The sequence below is a fragment of the Suricata suricatta genome, chromosome 17 (genome assembly GCF_006229205.1).
Source record: "Suricata suricatta isolate VVHF042 chromosome 17, meerkat_22Aug2017_6uvM2_HiC, whole genome shotgun sequence".
NCBI lineage: Eukaryota > Metazoa > Chordata > Mammalia > Carnivora > Herpestidae > Suricata > Suricata suricatta.
In genome coordinates this window covers 44,293,138-44,306,607 of record NC_043716.1, presented here as the reverse complement: position 1 = coordinate 44,306,607, position 13,470 = coordinate 44,293,138, and the positions used below count along the sequence as shown (strand labels likewise).

The following is a 13,470-nucleotide window of genomic DNA, read 5'->3' as shown; positions in this document are numbered from 1 at the left end:
GCTCCGTGACCGGTTCCCCTGACTTGGACCCTCAGAACTCCAGACTTCAGGAAAGTCCGGGTAGGTACATGCCACGGACCTTTGGGGTCCTCACAAGTCATCAGATCTCCAGGGCCACCTGGGCGCAGTCCCCCTGGCCGAGGCACACAGTGGTGATGTGGGCAGTCCCAGCCGCCCGCCACAGACAGCACCGGCGTGAGCACACACACAAAGTGTGGAGAGGGTGAGGGCGTCTAATGTGCATTATGGCCGCGGGCAGCCCGTAAGGTCAGAGCAGATGAGTTTGTACAAACCACAGAGGGAAGAGAAAGGGTGAACAATTCGCCAATTTCTACATTTCTAGTTTTGCGGGGGGGGGGGGTTGTTGGTTTTTTTGTTTTTTGGGTTTTTTTTGGTCTTTGCTTTCCACGGCTAATTGTTTCTGTAAGGCTATAGTCTGATTAGAGCTCTCAGCATAAGGACATGTCTGTCACACCAGGTGCCAGTCACACCACCTTCCTCCCTCAGGACAGAGCAGGTGGAGATCAGGGAGAAGGAGGCTGAGTCGGGCTGTGCCGATCAATGAGGGGCCTCAGGCAGGACACCGAATGGCTCCACGTCAGTTTCCTCATCCCTAAAATAGCAGTAAAGGTTCCGTGTTTCTGGGGCATTGTAAGGCGTAAATGAGGGAGCCGGAGAAACAGGCTTACCACAGGGCCTGGCGCAGGGTCGTTGGGCAGTGACAGTGACAGAGGTGATGGTCCGCAGGCATTACCTGCACTGCCAGGTACCCGCCCCCCACACACCCTCAGCGGATGGCACTGCTGCTCCTCTCCTGCCTCACCCTACCTGGCCCTCTCCATGCAAGGATCTGATGATTGGCCTTGAAAACCAGAAATCAACTCAGATTTGTTCTTCTCCTGCTTGCACACCGGCCATGCTACATGTTTAAGACAGACTGTACCAAGAGGGGGGTGAGGCCTGGGGTATCTCACTGGGCTGACCTGGGGAGGGCAGCTGTAGGAAGTACACAGAATTCTTGAGACGGGGATTTCTCTAATCCAGGGCTGTGGTTCTCACCCTCACCTGTTCAGTGCATCAGTGAGAGAGCTTCTGAAAATTCTGATACCCACTTAAACGAGTGTCTCTGGGTGTAGGGCCCAGGCATCAGTATTTTTAAGGACCCTCCCCACACCTCGCCCAAGAGGGCAAAGGGTTCATAAGACTGGCTGACTGTAGGAGTCCCAGGCTCTTGCCGGAGGCTTTCGGGCTGCTTTGTGAGGACAGCCTGATGGTTGTATGTCCAGGAAGTCTCAGCTGAAAGAAAGATAGGCAGATATTTAATCAGAGATGTCAGTAATCAGAAGCAGGTATCAAGGTAATTTGGGAGGTAGGGCAGTCTGATTGACCTGATTGTATGAAATATTAGCTGGTTCACAGGAAGACTGGTAGAAAAAAACAAAGAGCAGTTTTTATCTGTGATGGTGGCTTTTGTTTCTCCCTTTTTCTATTCACTGACATAACGTGAGACTTGTAATTTATAGGGGAGAAAGACAGCTCCCATGGTCGCCCATCTCGTAGGAAGGGACCTTCAGTGACTGTAAAAATAAGCACCTGTCTTGTTCTCCAGTTGCTTTCCAGCTAATTTTGGTTCCTTTTCTATTGCCAGTTGCCAGAGGCTGCACCCTCAGAGGAGGAAGAACAGGAAGCCTGGGTGAACGCCTTGCTTGGAAGAATGTTTTGGGACTTCTTAGGAGAGAAATATTGGTCTGATCTGGTGTCTAAGAAAATCCAAATGAAACTCAGCAAAATAAAGGTATCATTTTCCACACAAGAGGCTTCCAATTTTCATGTTTCTTAATCTGGAAGTTTAGTATCCTTATACCTTAAGTGAAAAATAATTTGGCTTAAAGCAAAGAACATATGAGAACAATGTAGCTGTGACCTTGGCCCAATGACTAACCATACCCGAGGACTTAATGAATGTTCCTGTTTACCTTTTCCTTTGTGGTGCCCACACTGTTTTCTATTTTAGGTGATAGTCCAGAATTTGATGTGGGAAAATAGGAGCTTTGTAGCTGCCTTGTCATGTAGACCACTGTTACCCTGAAATTAGTAAGGAACTTAAATTGTATTTCCGAAGCCCACCCAGGGTCTGAGGGCCGCACCATCCTTGCCGAGGAACATGCCAGACTACAGACCCCTTTTCCAAGTCGCGCTGCCTCTCAAGGCGGGGAAAGTTAGCGTGGGACTCTAAATGTGTCTGGGTTTGACCTTTACTTCTGGCCAGATGGTATTTTATTTTGGGCTCTCTCTTTGCTGAAAAAAAAAAAAAACAGTCCTGGTGCTGATCAAGGGCCCACTTGGAAGCAATTTTAAACTGCATAAATATTCCTCATGATTACCACCAAATGACTAAACTTGGTACCACCTCCGCCAACCCAGAGACCTTGTTTCGGTTACTTGGAAGGAAGTTTTTGACCCAGTGAAGACCCAGCCAAGGAAGACTCACTTGGGTTTCCAGATCTTCACTGAGAAGTTGCACAGTCAGCTTACGTCAGTGGATCTTCCCGGGTCAGAGATACCTTGGAGACGTAGAAATGAATGGATCCTTTCCCTAGAAAAATGCATAGTGAGTCAGAATTTTGCCCATGACTTCAGAGAGTTCCAGGACTCCAGGTTAGGAAACTGAGCTAAGGTAAAATTGCCTTAGAAGGAAAATGTGGGCATGGAGAAGCTTTGATGTGACTTTTGTCATTCCTTTGGGTGACAGACCAAGCGTCTTGTGGCTCAGTCAAGCCCTAACAGGCTGTGTCTGCCAGCGCAGGCCAGTGTCATCTCTGCTCCAAGCCCTGGTGAAAAGGAGAGGCTGAGCTGGAAGAGTGGATTTCGAGGCAGAATTCGGGCAAGGATTTGGGAGGGCTCAGTTGACACAGGTCAGCCTGTCATTGTTCAGGCAGATTGAAGGTTGAAGCCACTCTGCCAGCCAAGTCCAAGGGGAGGGCAGGAAGTGGCAGTAACACTCCCGTGTTTGTAAACAAGCAGCAAGCTGGAGCTCACTCAACCTCTTCCCCCTTTCTGGAAAATGATGGAGAACTTGAGTTCCTGGGTCAGGACACACAAGTGGGGCTGGCATTCCTCTTTTCCCAGAGGCCCTGCCCCGAGCATGAGAGCTTGGGGTCCTGGCATGGGAGGCAGAGAGCAGGGCATGCCTCAGCTCCAGACGGGCACTGCTCTCCCCGTCACACACGTTCGCTTCTCTCGGCTGCTGGAAGTCCGTGGAACTTCTGCCCTCCTGGTGGAGATCGGTGGGTTCTCTCATCCCAGAAGAAGTTGAGAGAAAGTCTTTTATTTTCATCTTTTCTCCCTGCTGGTCATGAGCTTTCTCAGTTTGCAGACTTAAAGCTGCCTTTTGTGTTGTGAGGTCAGAAGCGCTAGAAGGTTAGGATGGAGAAAAGTGGCCTAGATTGAGTAGTACCTGCATTCCAGAGGTGGGAGCCGTACCCCCTCCATTGCCAGCCACAACACCTCCACCTTGACCTGAGCTGCCAGCCCCAAATGCCCCCCTACAGACCAGGGGAGACCCCGGATGTGATGGAATGAACAGAAAGGCAGCAGGATATTACACAAATTCTGAACCTGGCACCACCCTTGCCAAAAGAAGTCTTAGTATCACCAACATCCAGATATCCCGGGCAGGACTGAACCTGGTAGCGAGTGTTGGTGAACGGCCAGTACAAGAGCCGGAGCGGCTGGAAGAGCCAGAGCTGTCTGCTGTGACCTCTTGGTCTCCCCTGTCTCCTCCCCCCCGAAGGCCTGACATGTGGAGAACTCTGTCCTGGCCCTGCAGTCTCAGATTGTCACCCTCGCATGTGAGAATGACTCATGTTGTGAAAGAGTAGCCCTGTGTGTGTATCTGAGGCCCAGTGATGGTTTAAAACAAGCTGACTTTCTGCCCCAACAGCAAGTACATTCTTGGTCTCAGCCGGCCCCTCCCAACACCACCGCGGGGCCTCAGTTGTCACGGGCCTCTTGTGCCCGAGTCAGCAAATGCTGTTATCGCCGACGGCTTCCGGCACTCCCCCCACCAACCTGAGAATGTTCCATACACCTGGCTGACCAGGTGTACTTAGGAGGGTAAAGAACCTGCAGGGGGTTCTTATCTTACTGTGGTGCCTTCGGGTGGGAAGAAGAGAGTTTCTGGTTGAAAAAAGCAGGAGAAGGGCAACCTGGGTGGCTCAGTCGGTTAAGCATCCGACTTTGGCTCAGGTCATGATCTCAGGGTTCGTGGGTTCAAGTCCCGTGTCAGGCTCTGTGCTGACAGCTCAGAGCCTGGAGTCTGTCTTCGGATTCTGTGTCTCCCTCTATCTCTGACCCTCCCCTGCTCATGCTGTCTCTCTCTCTCAAAAATAAAAAAAAATTTTTTTTAAAGAAAGAAAAGAGCAGGAGGAGTGACTTTTCTTGGAGTAGGAAGGAGGCTGTCCAGGCTAGGGCCCGGACCGGAGAGTTTTGATTCAGATCAGTTGTGATTTGGAGGGGAAGAAGGGTGCTTAGAGATATTCTAGAATCTTAGAGTTGGGCACTCTGGTGAATAAGTGGGAAGCCTGGTCTGGCTGAGCCCCTCCCTGTTCTGCTTACTGGTGATTACAGCCCAGCTCAGCCCTGCTGAATCTTTCTCAGTCCCCTGTCCCTCAGCCCTTCCTTTGGCTCAGGTCTTTCCTCTGTCCGTGCAGGGACTGCAGGGTGCAGGGTGGGACATCTGGGATGTTGGACAGAGATCTGGGCATTCAGACCGTCTCTGCATTCACTCCCCCTTGTCAGTGCCGGACTCCTGTTCCCACAGAAACCCAGCGTGCCCCTGACTCACTGGCTGTTAGAGTGGCGGTGATAGACCAAACAGTACAAAGGTGGAAGAATTTGGCTACATTCTTGGCCAAGTAGCATTCTGTAGGCTAATTGGAAGGCCGGCCGCCACATAGCATTGATGCCTTGGAAAAAGGTTTTCCAAATACAGCAACCACCAATTCTCATGCACGTTTGAGTACGGTCTCTAGTCACACTCTGTCCAGCACAGATGTCACAAGCCCTTGCGGAAAAGCAGAGGTGGAGTTTCCCAGTGATTTGTCACCAGAATCAACAATTGAAGAGGTCTGGCCAGAGTCGGCATTAAATCCGTGCCTGGCTAAATGCGACCTCACTTTATGGGAAGTGTTTAGCATATATTGAAAACAACAACAACTCGTGAGTACAGTCTAAGTTTTATAAAATTGTTCTAATGTTTAAATGGAGAAGAACTCACGAGAAAGGAAAATTCTGGGGGAAAGAAAGGAGAGAGAGACTTACCAGATTTTAAAATATATTATAAAACTACAGTAATAAAAGCTGGTTGATACTACTAGGGGAAAAAACAGCTCAACACAGGCTCCAGCATCCTCGGAATCTTGTATTTAAAGGTGGCTTTACAGGTTAGTGGGGAAAGTATTGGTTGTTCAGTAAGACACCTGACTGGCCGTTGGAAAAAAAAATTTTAAGGTGGATCCCGAATTTATGTTTTATACTGAAATGAAGAATGGACTACAGGTTAAAAAATAATAATAATAATACACATACATAAATTCAGGTGAAAGAAACACGGATGGATGAATTCTGTCTTCTTGAGGTTAAGTAGGAATTTCTAAGCCTATTAGTACTCAGATTAGTTCCTTTAGAACAAATTCCTACTGATGCTGTATTAGTTGGGGTCCCAGCCAGAAACAGTTGGCACACTCAAGGGAGTAACCTGAGAGGAGAGTTTGTTAAGGGAAAGATTTATAAACTTGTGAGCCAGGGTAGGAAAACCACAAGGGGTAGAGCAGGACCAGGGCTGGCGGCAGAGGGGAGCTACCACTCCCTGTAGGGGCAAGAGCAAGGAGCGACTACCAGACCTCAGGCAGCACGGCTGTGTGGAGAGATTGCCTGTCTGCCAGGAGCAGTGGCCTTCAACAAAGGGAGGGGACAAATTCCTGACAGTACTCTTCCCATGTACCTCCCCTCCTCCCTATCCCGTGGTCCAAGCCCAGGCAGAAGCCAGAGGGCAGGATAGCACCCCGACGTCGTTTGCACAGACCAGTCTCTCAGGGTAGAGCGAGGAACTCAAATCCAGGGCAGGCAGAAGGAAAATGTCCAGTGCTGGGTCAAGGGATGTGATATTTTTCTCCCCAAGGATTTTAATAAATACTGTGAGTTTACCTATCAGAAACATTGGAGCAGTTAGTCTAAGAGAGGTTTACTTTCCCACACTGTAGCCAACTCTAGGCACCATTAACCTGATCAACATGGCTGGCTCCTTCTCCTCAGTCAGGTCTTTAGCCAGATAGCAGTCTTCCCAGAAGCCTTCACGGACATCCTTGGCCAAAATAGCCACCCCCCCCCCACACCTGGCTCCTGCCTTACTTTCTCTTCAACACTAATCACTCTACTCAGGTTGTCTACTTCTTTATCTGTTTCCGCCTCTCCACCATACACCCCAAGAGAAGGTCCTCGCCTGACTTGTCTACAGCCCTCTCTGTAGGATGATGCCTTGTATGTGGTACATGCTCAATAAATTTTGGTTAAGTAAATGTATCCCCCAAACCATCATTCCTTCTAAGAGTATGTTGAATTCTAACATTGACCAGGTAACTAACATTCATTGTTTACTTCTCTCCTCCAGCTCCCCTACTTTATGAATGAACTAACTCTGACGGAACTTGACATGGGGGTGGCTGTGCCAAAAATCCTTCAGGCCTTCAAGCCTTATGTTGATCACCAAGGTAACTCTTAATCGCCTCTAGCAGAGAATTCCCCATTTGTACGAGTGTTAAAATGTCTTCATCGCAGCAGATTGAATACCAAAGCTTTGTGTGTAGAGGGGGTTCGGGACTCTTTTAAGCATCTGTTTCATGTCAATTGTCTTTTGTTCTTAATAGTCACAGCCTTTGGTAGATGGGGAATAGATCCTAATTCTTCTAGTCTCTCAGATCCTTGAAGGGCTTTACCTACCCTAAACACACCCATGTACCAGTTGGTGGGGCCTGGTGTTTGTGTGATTTAGAAAATAGCCTCTACCCTGGATGGCTTCTGCCCTTGCCAGGGTGAGAGGCGGTAGGCTGATTTCAGCCCTGCTCACCCCAATGGCCTCACCTGTGCACCTGGCGCAGCCTTCAACCCTCACCAGGTGCTGCCATTCCTCATATGCATTCACGCCTTTGCTTGCCCCAGCTTCTAGGTTGCACATTCTTTGACCTTCATGTTTCACATCTTGGTGTTCCTTCCCACGCCTAGTAGGCGCTCAGTAAGTATTTGAAAATGAAGACATGTTGTCAGCAATATTTTGAGAGTACATCTCTCTCCTGGGGGAATGTGCTCAGATTTGATTTTTAAGACATGCTCCTGACACCTTATTTACACCTACTCTTGTGAGTTGGGGCAGAAAGAATTGATAGAATGTATATAGAGTTTAAATAAAATTACAACATAAAAGGGGCACCTGGATGGCTTAGTCAGTTGAGCTTCCGACTCTTAATCTCCACTTGGGCCTTGATCTCAGGGTCATGGATTTGGGCCCCACGTTGGGCTCTGCACTGGGTGTGGAGCCTACTTAAAAGAAAGGGGGGAGGGGGGCACCTGGGTGGCTCAGTCGGTTAAGTGTCCGACTTCAGCTCAGGTCATGATCTCACAGTTTGTGAGTCCAAGCCCCGAGTCAGGCTCTGTGCTGACAGCTCAGAGCCGGGAGCCTGCTTCGGATTCTGGGTCTCCCTCTCTCTCTGTTCCTCCCCTATTCATGCTCGCTCGCTCTCTCTCGCTCGCTCTCTCTCTCTCTCTCTCAAAAATAAATAGACAAAAAAACTTTTTTTTAAAAAGGGACAAAGAGACTTACATGTATTTTGTAGCACATAGTTTAAAAGAATCATGATGGAGGGGTCTCTGGGTGGCTCAGTTAGTTGAGCATTTGACTTGACCTCAGGTCGTATCTCACAGTTCATGAGTTAGAGCCTCACATTCAGCTCTGCGCTGACAGCTCAGAGCCTGGAGCCTGCCTCAGATTCTGTGTCTCCTTCTCTCTCTGCCCCTCCCCTACTCACACTCTCTCTGTCTTTCTCAAAAATAAACGAACATTAACATTTAAAAAATAATAAAAAAATAAAAAAACAGAAGAACCATGATGGAAAATTTAGAACATGGGAGTGGGGGAGGTGGGGGGAAGGTACAAGCCAGGTAGGCAAGAATAGTCCATGAACAGGCCGGAAAAATCTTTCCATCGTAGATGTTCAATTCCTTTTCTGTAATATTCCTTTCCAGATGCACCTCTGTCCACCTAAACTAGATTGACATCAGTCCTCAAAGGCACAGGAACAAGGTTGGGGAGAAAATAATTATAGCTTTCCAAGGGTGATATTTGTTTTGAAGTAAATGTTTGGTAAATTTAGAGAGATTACAGCATCTATTTTTGTCTCTCTACAGCTATATCAGATGGCTCTTGAATCATATTTAATTAAATCATTTTCTGTGTTGTATGCATTTGATGTGAAGACAAAGAGATTTTTTTTCTAGCCCTACAATTAGCGGATCTGATGATCTCTTTAGCAACATTTCAGTCTCCACTGAGCCCATATTTCCATGTTTTTAGCATTACATGGATTTCCGAGATAGACCAGAGTGTTATTTACAAATCCAAAAGTCCACCTAATACCTGCCTGATAAATCATGTTCCTGGGTCTGGTTAATTTATGGCTCACTAAGGGTAAAACTAGAAAAGATAGTTTGCAAGCAATGGTTTAGCTAGAGTTCTTTTAATTGCATATGGAAATTTAAAAGATACATTATTTATGTGTTGAGCACCTAGCTAGGATCTCCACTTCATCAGTGTATGAGACCTGCCTGTCTTCCTTTAGCCCTGGGGGTCTCTGGGCTCCCCTTGCTCTTTGCTTCTTTAGGAATTGACTAGTAACAGGCTGGTAAATGATCAACTAACACACACACACACACACACACACACACACACACACACACACCCCTCAGGCTTAAAGAAAGTAAATAATATGTGTACATGCTCTATTTCCTAATGTGTTAGCAGTCTCTTATCTCTGTCCTTTGTTGGATTAGTAGAAATTTCCAGCAAGAAGCAGGGCCACCGCTGGGCTTTGCAGAATCTAAGGAGTGTCCCTGCAGCTTTGAACTCTGTGGCTTCCCAGGGCAGCTTGGTCAGGCTTTGAGTGAAATTCACCAAATGCCTAAGCCTCTTTCCCCTTCCTCTGGAGCAAGACATTTCACTACCCAGATCAAAGCTTTGCCAGTTTTTAATCCATTTGAGGCTCATTTAACTCCTTTCAGGGCAAGCTTTAGAGATCTGCTTGCTTATGTAACAAGGAAGGAAATGTTATGAAAGAAAGGAATGATAAAAGACATAAAGCCTGTGGGTTTTAAAAGTTTGATCAAATTGGGTTTTCCCAAGTCTGCCAAAGATGCGTGTGATGGTAAAACAGACATAAACGTAAAGGAAATGTGCTGTTTTGGAGTCCATTGCTCTAAGGGAGACTTCTCTTTGAAGGAATGAAAATCAAGGGTGACTGGCTAAAACGGACTCTGGAAAGCGGAGCTCTCCTTCCGGAGAAATGCAAGACCAGTGAAGAAGGCTTCCACAGCCCTAAAGAGGGGGCACCTCCTGGGGGACTCCCCCCCGCCTTATATGTTTCCTAATTCCTACTTGTTTGTTGGAGGCACATGGCTGGGGAGGGGCGGGGCGGGGGGAATGAGGGATGAGCGGTGGCTCTGAGCACAGCTCTGGGGCTGGGCTTTGGGATTCAAGGCTCTGCGTCCTTGGGCAGTTTCTGTAAACCTCACTAACCTGTCTCTGAAGTGGGGAGACTGTGACTTGGTGGGCAAAGCTGGTCCGAGGACTCAGTGAGTTAGTGCATAAAAGGCACCTGGAGGGCGCATGGTGCAAGCGCGGTCAGCTCAAGCTGTTATTTTTACCATTGCTAGTGGCGCCTTCACTGCCGCTGCTCTGGGAGAGTTGAGAGTGTGGGTGACTGTGGTGCCCAGTTGACCCGTTTTATAGGAATAAACAAAGAAGAAGGCCGTCCTCAGCTGTTGTGACCTTGCCACGTCTGTAGTTCCTCTGAATGCAATCACACATTGGCCACCAGTGACCTGTCCGAGTCCCAGGACACAACCAGTTTCTCAGGTCAAATGGCTACCTTCCCCGGGGGCGTCTTCGCCCCCCACCAGTGGCAGGTGACTGGAAGATGGGGAAGATTTTCCCTTGGAAACTGGCTGTATACCTCCTGCTTCATCTATGACCCCGGCCCACTCCATATGCCCCTGTAAGGGCCGTGTGCGGGTCTCCTTTCTTCCTGCAGGCTGTACAGCAGTCAAATGCCCCAGTGCCTCGGAGGGACAGCAGCGCCTACAGGCATGTCAGTCAATGTCAGGATGCACTGAGGATGTGAGCTCTGACCCCTCAGGCTCACATAAATTCACTTAGTGTTCAGGACCTTGGCTACATGTATTTAAACCTACAAATAGGCACAAAGTGTCTGCCACAGAGTGCCGTCTGTTTCAAGAGCCCCAAATAACAGCCCAAGCTTTGACAGAAGGTTTTGGATTCTGTGGCAAGAGTACCATGTCCCATAGGAACAGAAACCCTGTTTTCAGAAATGCCTTTGGTCATGACTGGTGGTGCCTACCATCTATGACCTGTCTTCTGGACCTTATCCTCTAGTGTCTGGTGCCTTTATCCAGTGCTGGGACCAAAGTTACTTTGCCACTGAGTATTGCAGAAAACTGGAACCAGAGTCAGCCTCTGACCTGCCCATTCCTTCCTCTACGTCCTTGTTAAGAACCTAGAGGAGAGGGATTCTGGGGTGCTCAGTCAGTTAAGGGTCCCACTCTTGATTTCAGCTCAGGTCATGATCTCACAATTTGTAAGTTCAAGCCCCATATCGACTGACACTACTTGGAATTCTCCCTCTCTCCCTCTTTCTTTTTTCTTTTTCTTTTTTTTTTAATTTATTTTTGAGAGACAGAGAGCGATAGCGTGAGCAGGGGAAGGTCAGAGAGAGAGGGAGATACAGAATCTGAAGCAGGCTCCAGGCTCTGAGCTAGCTGTCAGCACAGAGCCCGACGCGGGGCTCGAACCCACGAACCATGAGATCATGACCTGAGCCGAAGCCGGAAGCCAGACGCTTAACCGACTGAGCCACCCAGGCGCCCCCCCTCTCTCCCTCTTTCTCTCTGCCACTTCCCTGCACACACGCATGCACACGGTCTCTCTCGCTCACACTCTCTCTTCCCCCCCCCTTGACTCCCCCCTCTCAAAATAAATACAAAGAAGAAGAAGAACAACAGCAACAACAACATATGGGAAGCAGCCGCCCAGGGGTGAGCACAGTGACAGGGCCAGGCTGTGGGGCTCAGCCCTGACAGGAGTGGACCCATACCTCCTGACTGGATCATGCTGCAGAAAGAGAAATTACTATTTTGTGGAAAGGGGGCAGAATACTGTTTTATGGAACTTGGTTGGGATGGAAGAGAGGAGACTCTGATTTGAGCAATCTTGAGAGGCAGAGCGGTTTCCGAGAACACTTACAGGTAGACAGCATGGCATCTGTCCTGACGGACACGCCCAGAGACAAGGAGTGCTGGCTTTCGGTGGTATTTGAGCGAGCAGTACAGCACCAGGAACAAGACAGCCCCTGGTGTGCTTTTCTCAGAACCTGTAACTCCCAACGTCTGTTCTTAGTAATATATCATTAAATGTTCCATTTCAAGAAGTTTGTTTTTTGAATGTGAAATGTTGCCTCTCAAAGTGAAAACCAACCAGTAATAGTTAACATCAGCAGGAAGTGCAGGAGCAGATGACATGAGGGCCAAGTTCAGGTGAGTGTGGTTTAAGTTCTTCTAACCCCTCCAAAGCAGCAGGTACCCTGTTTAACCTACTCCAGTGAGACCGATGCCTTTTAGTTACTTTAACAGTAACAAAACTGTGAGCTGCTGAGAGAAATTTCTAGATTTATGTGGCCCCAGTGGGACGGTTCCTGTGTCCATGGCATCCGTCAAGTAGAGCACCAGGAGAAGGCTGAAGGACCTGTGTTCTGGTTATCTCTGGTGACATGCAATGAGGCATGTTTGTCTAGACCAGGTGGACCGGGCTGTCTTTGTCCATCTTCAAGCATAAGGTGCCTGGGGCAGGAATTCGTCTCAGTGTATCCAGCTCTGACATCTTACACCGAGAACTCAAGGAACATTTTGGGTGGACCAGGCTGTAACCTTTGCCGCAGTCGCCCTCCGAGCGGTGGTAGTGGTGGTGACTGATCTTCCCTCGTGAAGCCGGAGAGCGGACAGCCAGCCACCGGACCTCCTCACGGCTGCTGGCACGAACGCCAACTCAAGTTGTCATGGCCAGTTTTGTTCCCCGTGCTGCCAGATCACCTGCCGTTTGTCCGGGGACCTGTTAGTAATCAGCTGCCACCCTTCACCCCTGGACATCCTCTTCACACGAGGACCGCTTGTGTGGGGGAGCTTTGTTCCAGACTGAATGTTTGTGTCCACTGTCCCCCCCAGATTCAAATGTTGAAGTCCAACCTGCAATGTGCTCATATGTGGAGGTAGGGCTTTGTGGAGGTGACCAGGTTTAGATGAGGTCCTGGGGGGGAGCGGTCCTCATGATGGGATCAGTGCCCTTATGAGAAGAGACCAGCCAGCTAGCTTGCTGTCTCTGTCTGCCATGTGAGGACACAGTGCCGAGGTGGCCTTCTGCAAGCCAGGAAGAGGGCTCTCACTAGGAACTGAATTGGCCGGCACCTCAATCTTGGACTTGCAGCCTCCAGAGCTGTGAGAAGTAGTCTGTTGCTAAGCCAGCCCAGTTTATGGCAGTTTGTTATAGCAGCCCAAGGAGGCCAACACGAGACCTTTGTTTTCATGGCCTTTCTGGAGAACCTCTGTGCACTGACGACTGCCTTACTCCTACATAGAGGCTTCAAGATTGTCCAGCCCAACGTTTGGTTTTTGTCCTCAAGCACTAAGAGCAGGTGGTTCTAGAAAGCTGCATTTTAAAAGAAATGCCTCGCAAAAGAGTCTTAACATTTGTCAGGAGCACGAAAGAGCTCTCCGCACCTACATTCATCCAGGCCAGTCAGCTCGGCGAGGATTAAGACCCCAGTCGTGGGGCAGCGTGTGTCCCCATCCTTGCGTTGTCAGCACAGGTCGTCCGCACTGGGGAGACGGCCTTTCTAGCAACTGTTCACTTCATCTTCCACTCGTACCAGGCAGGAGCGTCCTGACTCACCCATTATGTAACCGTCGGTCTCCGCTCCAGGTTGTGTGTGCTCCAGGCTTTCGGGGTGCTTTTCGGCTTGCTGAATCATTGTCAGAGAAGCAGGTTTTTCTTTGCACCTAATGCTAAAATAGTCTCCTTCCCTTCATCTAAATGCAAGCACGTCATATTAAAGTAATCTGTTGGAATGGTTGCGG

At 48.9% G+C, this 13,470-nt stretch overlaps 1 protein-coding gene across 3 annotated transcripts in view; it reads left to right on the top strand.

The window, feature by feature from the left end:
* TEX2 (testis expressed 2) overlaps nt 1-13,470 on the top strand; it is a 118,806-nt gene that overhangs the window by 88,853 nt on the left and 16,483 nt on the right. For all 3 annotated transcript variants that reach the window (XM_029929048.1, XM_029929049.1, XM_029929047.1), the window contains 2 exons: nt 1,649-1,795; nt 6,671-6,770. In XM_029929048.1, the coding sequence (XP_029784908.1) occupies nt 1,649-1,795; nt 6,671-6,770 (247 nt within the window). The remainder of the gene's footprint in view (nt 1-1,648; nt 1,796-6,670; nt 6,771-13,470) is intronic.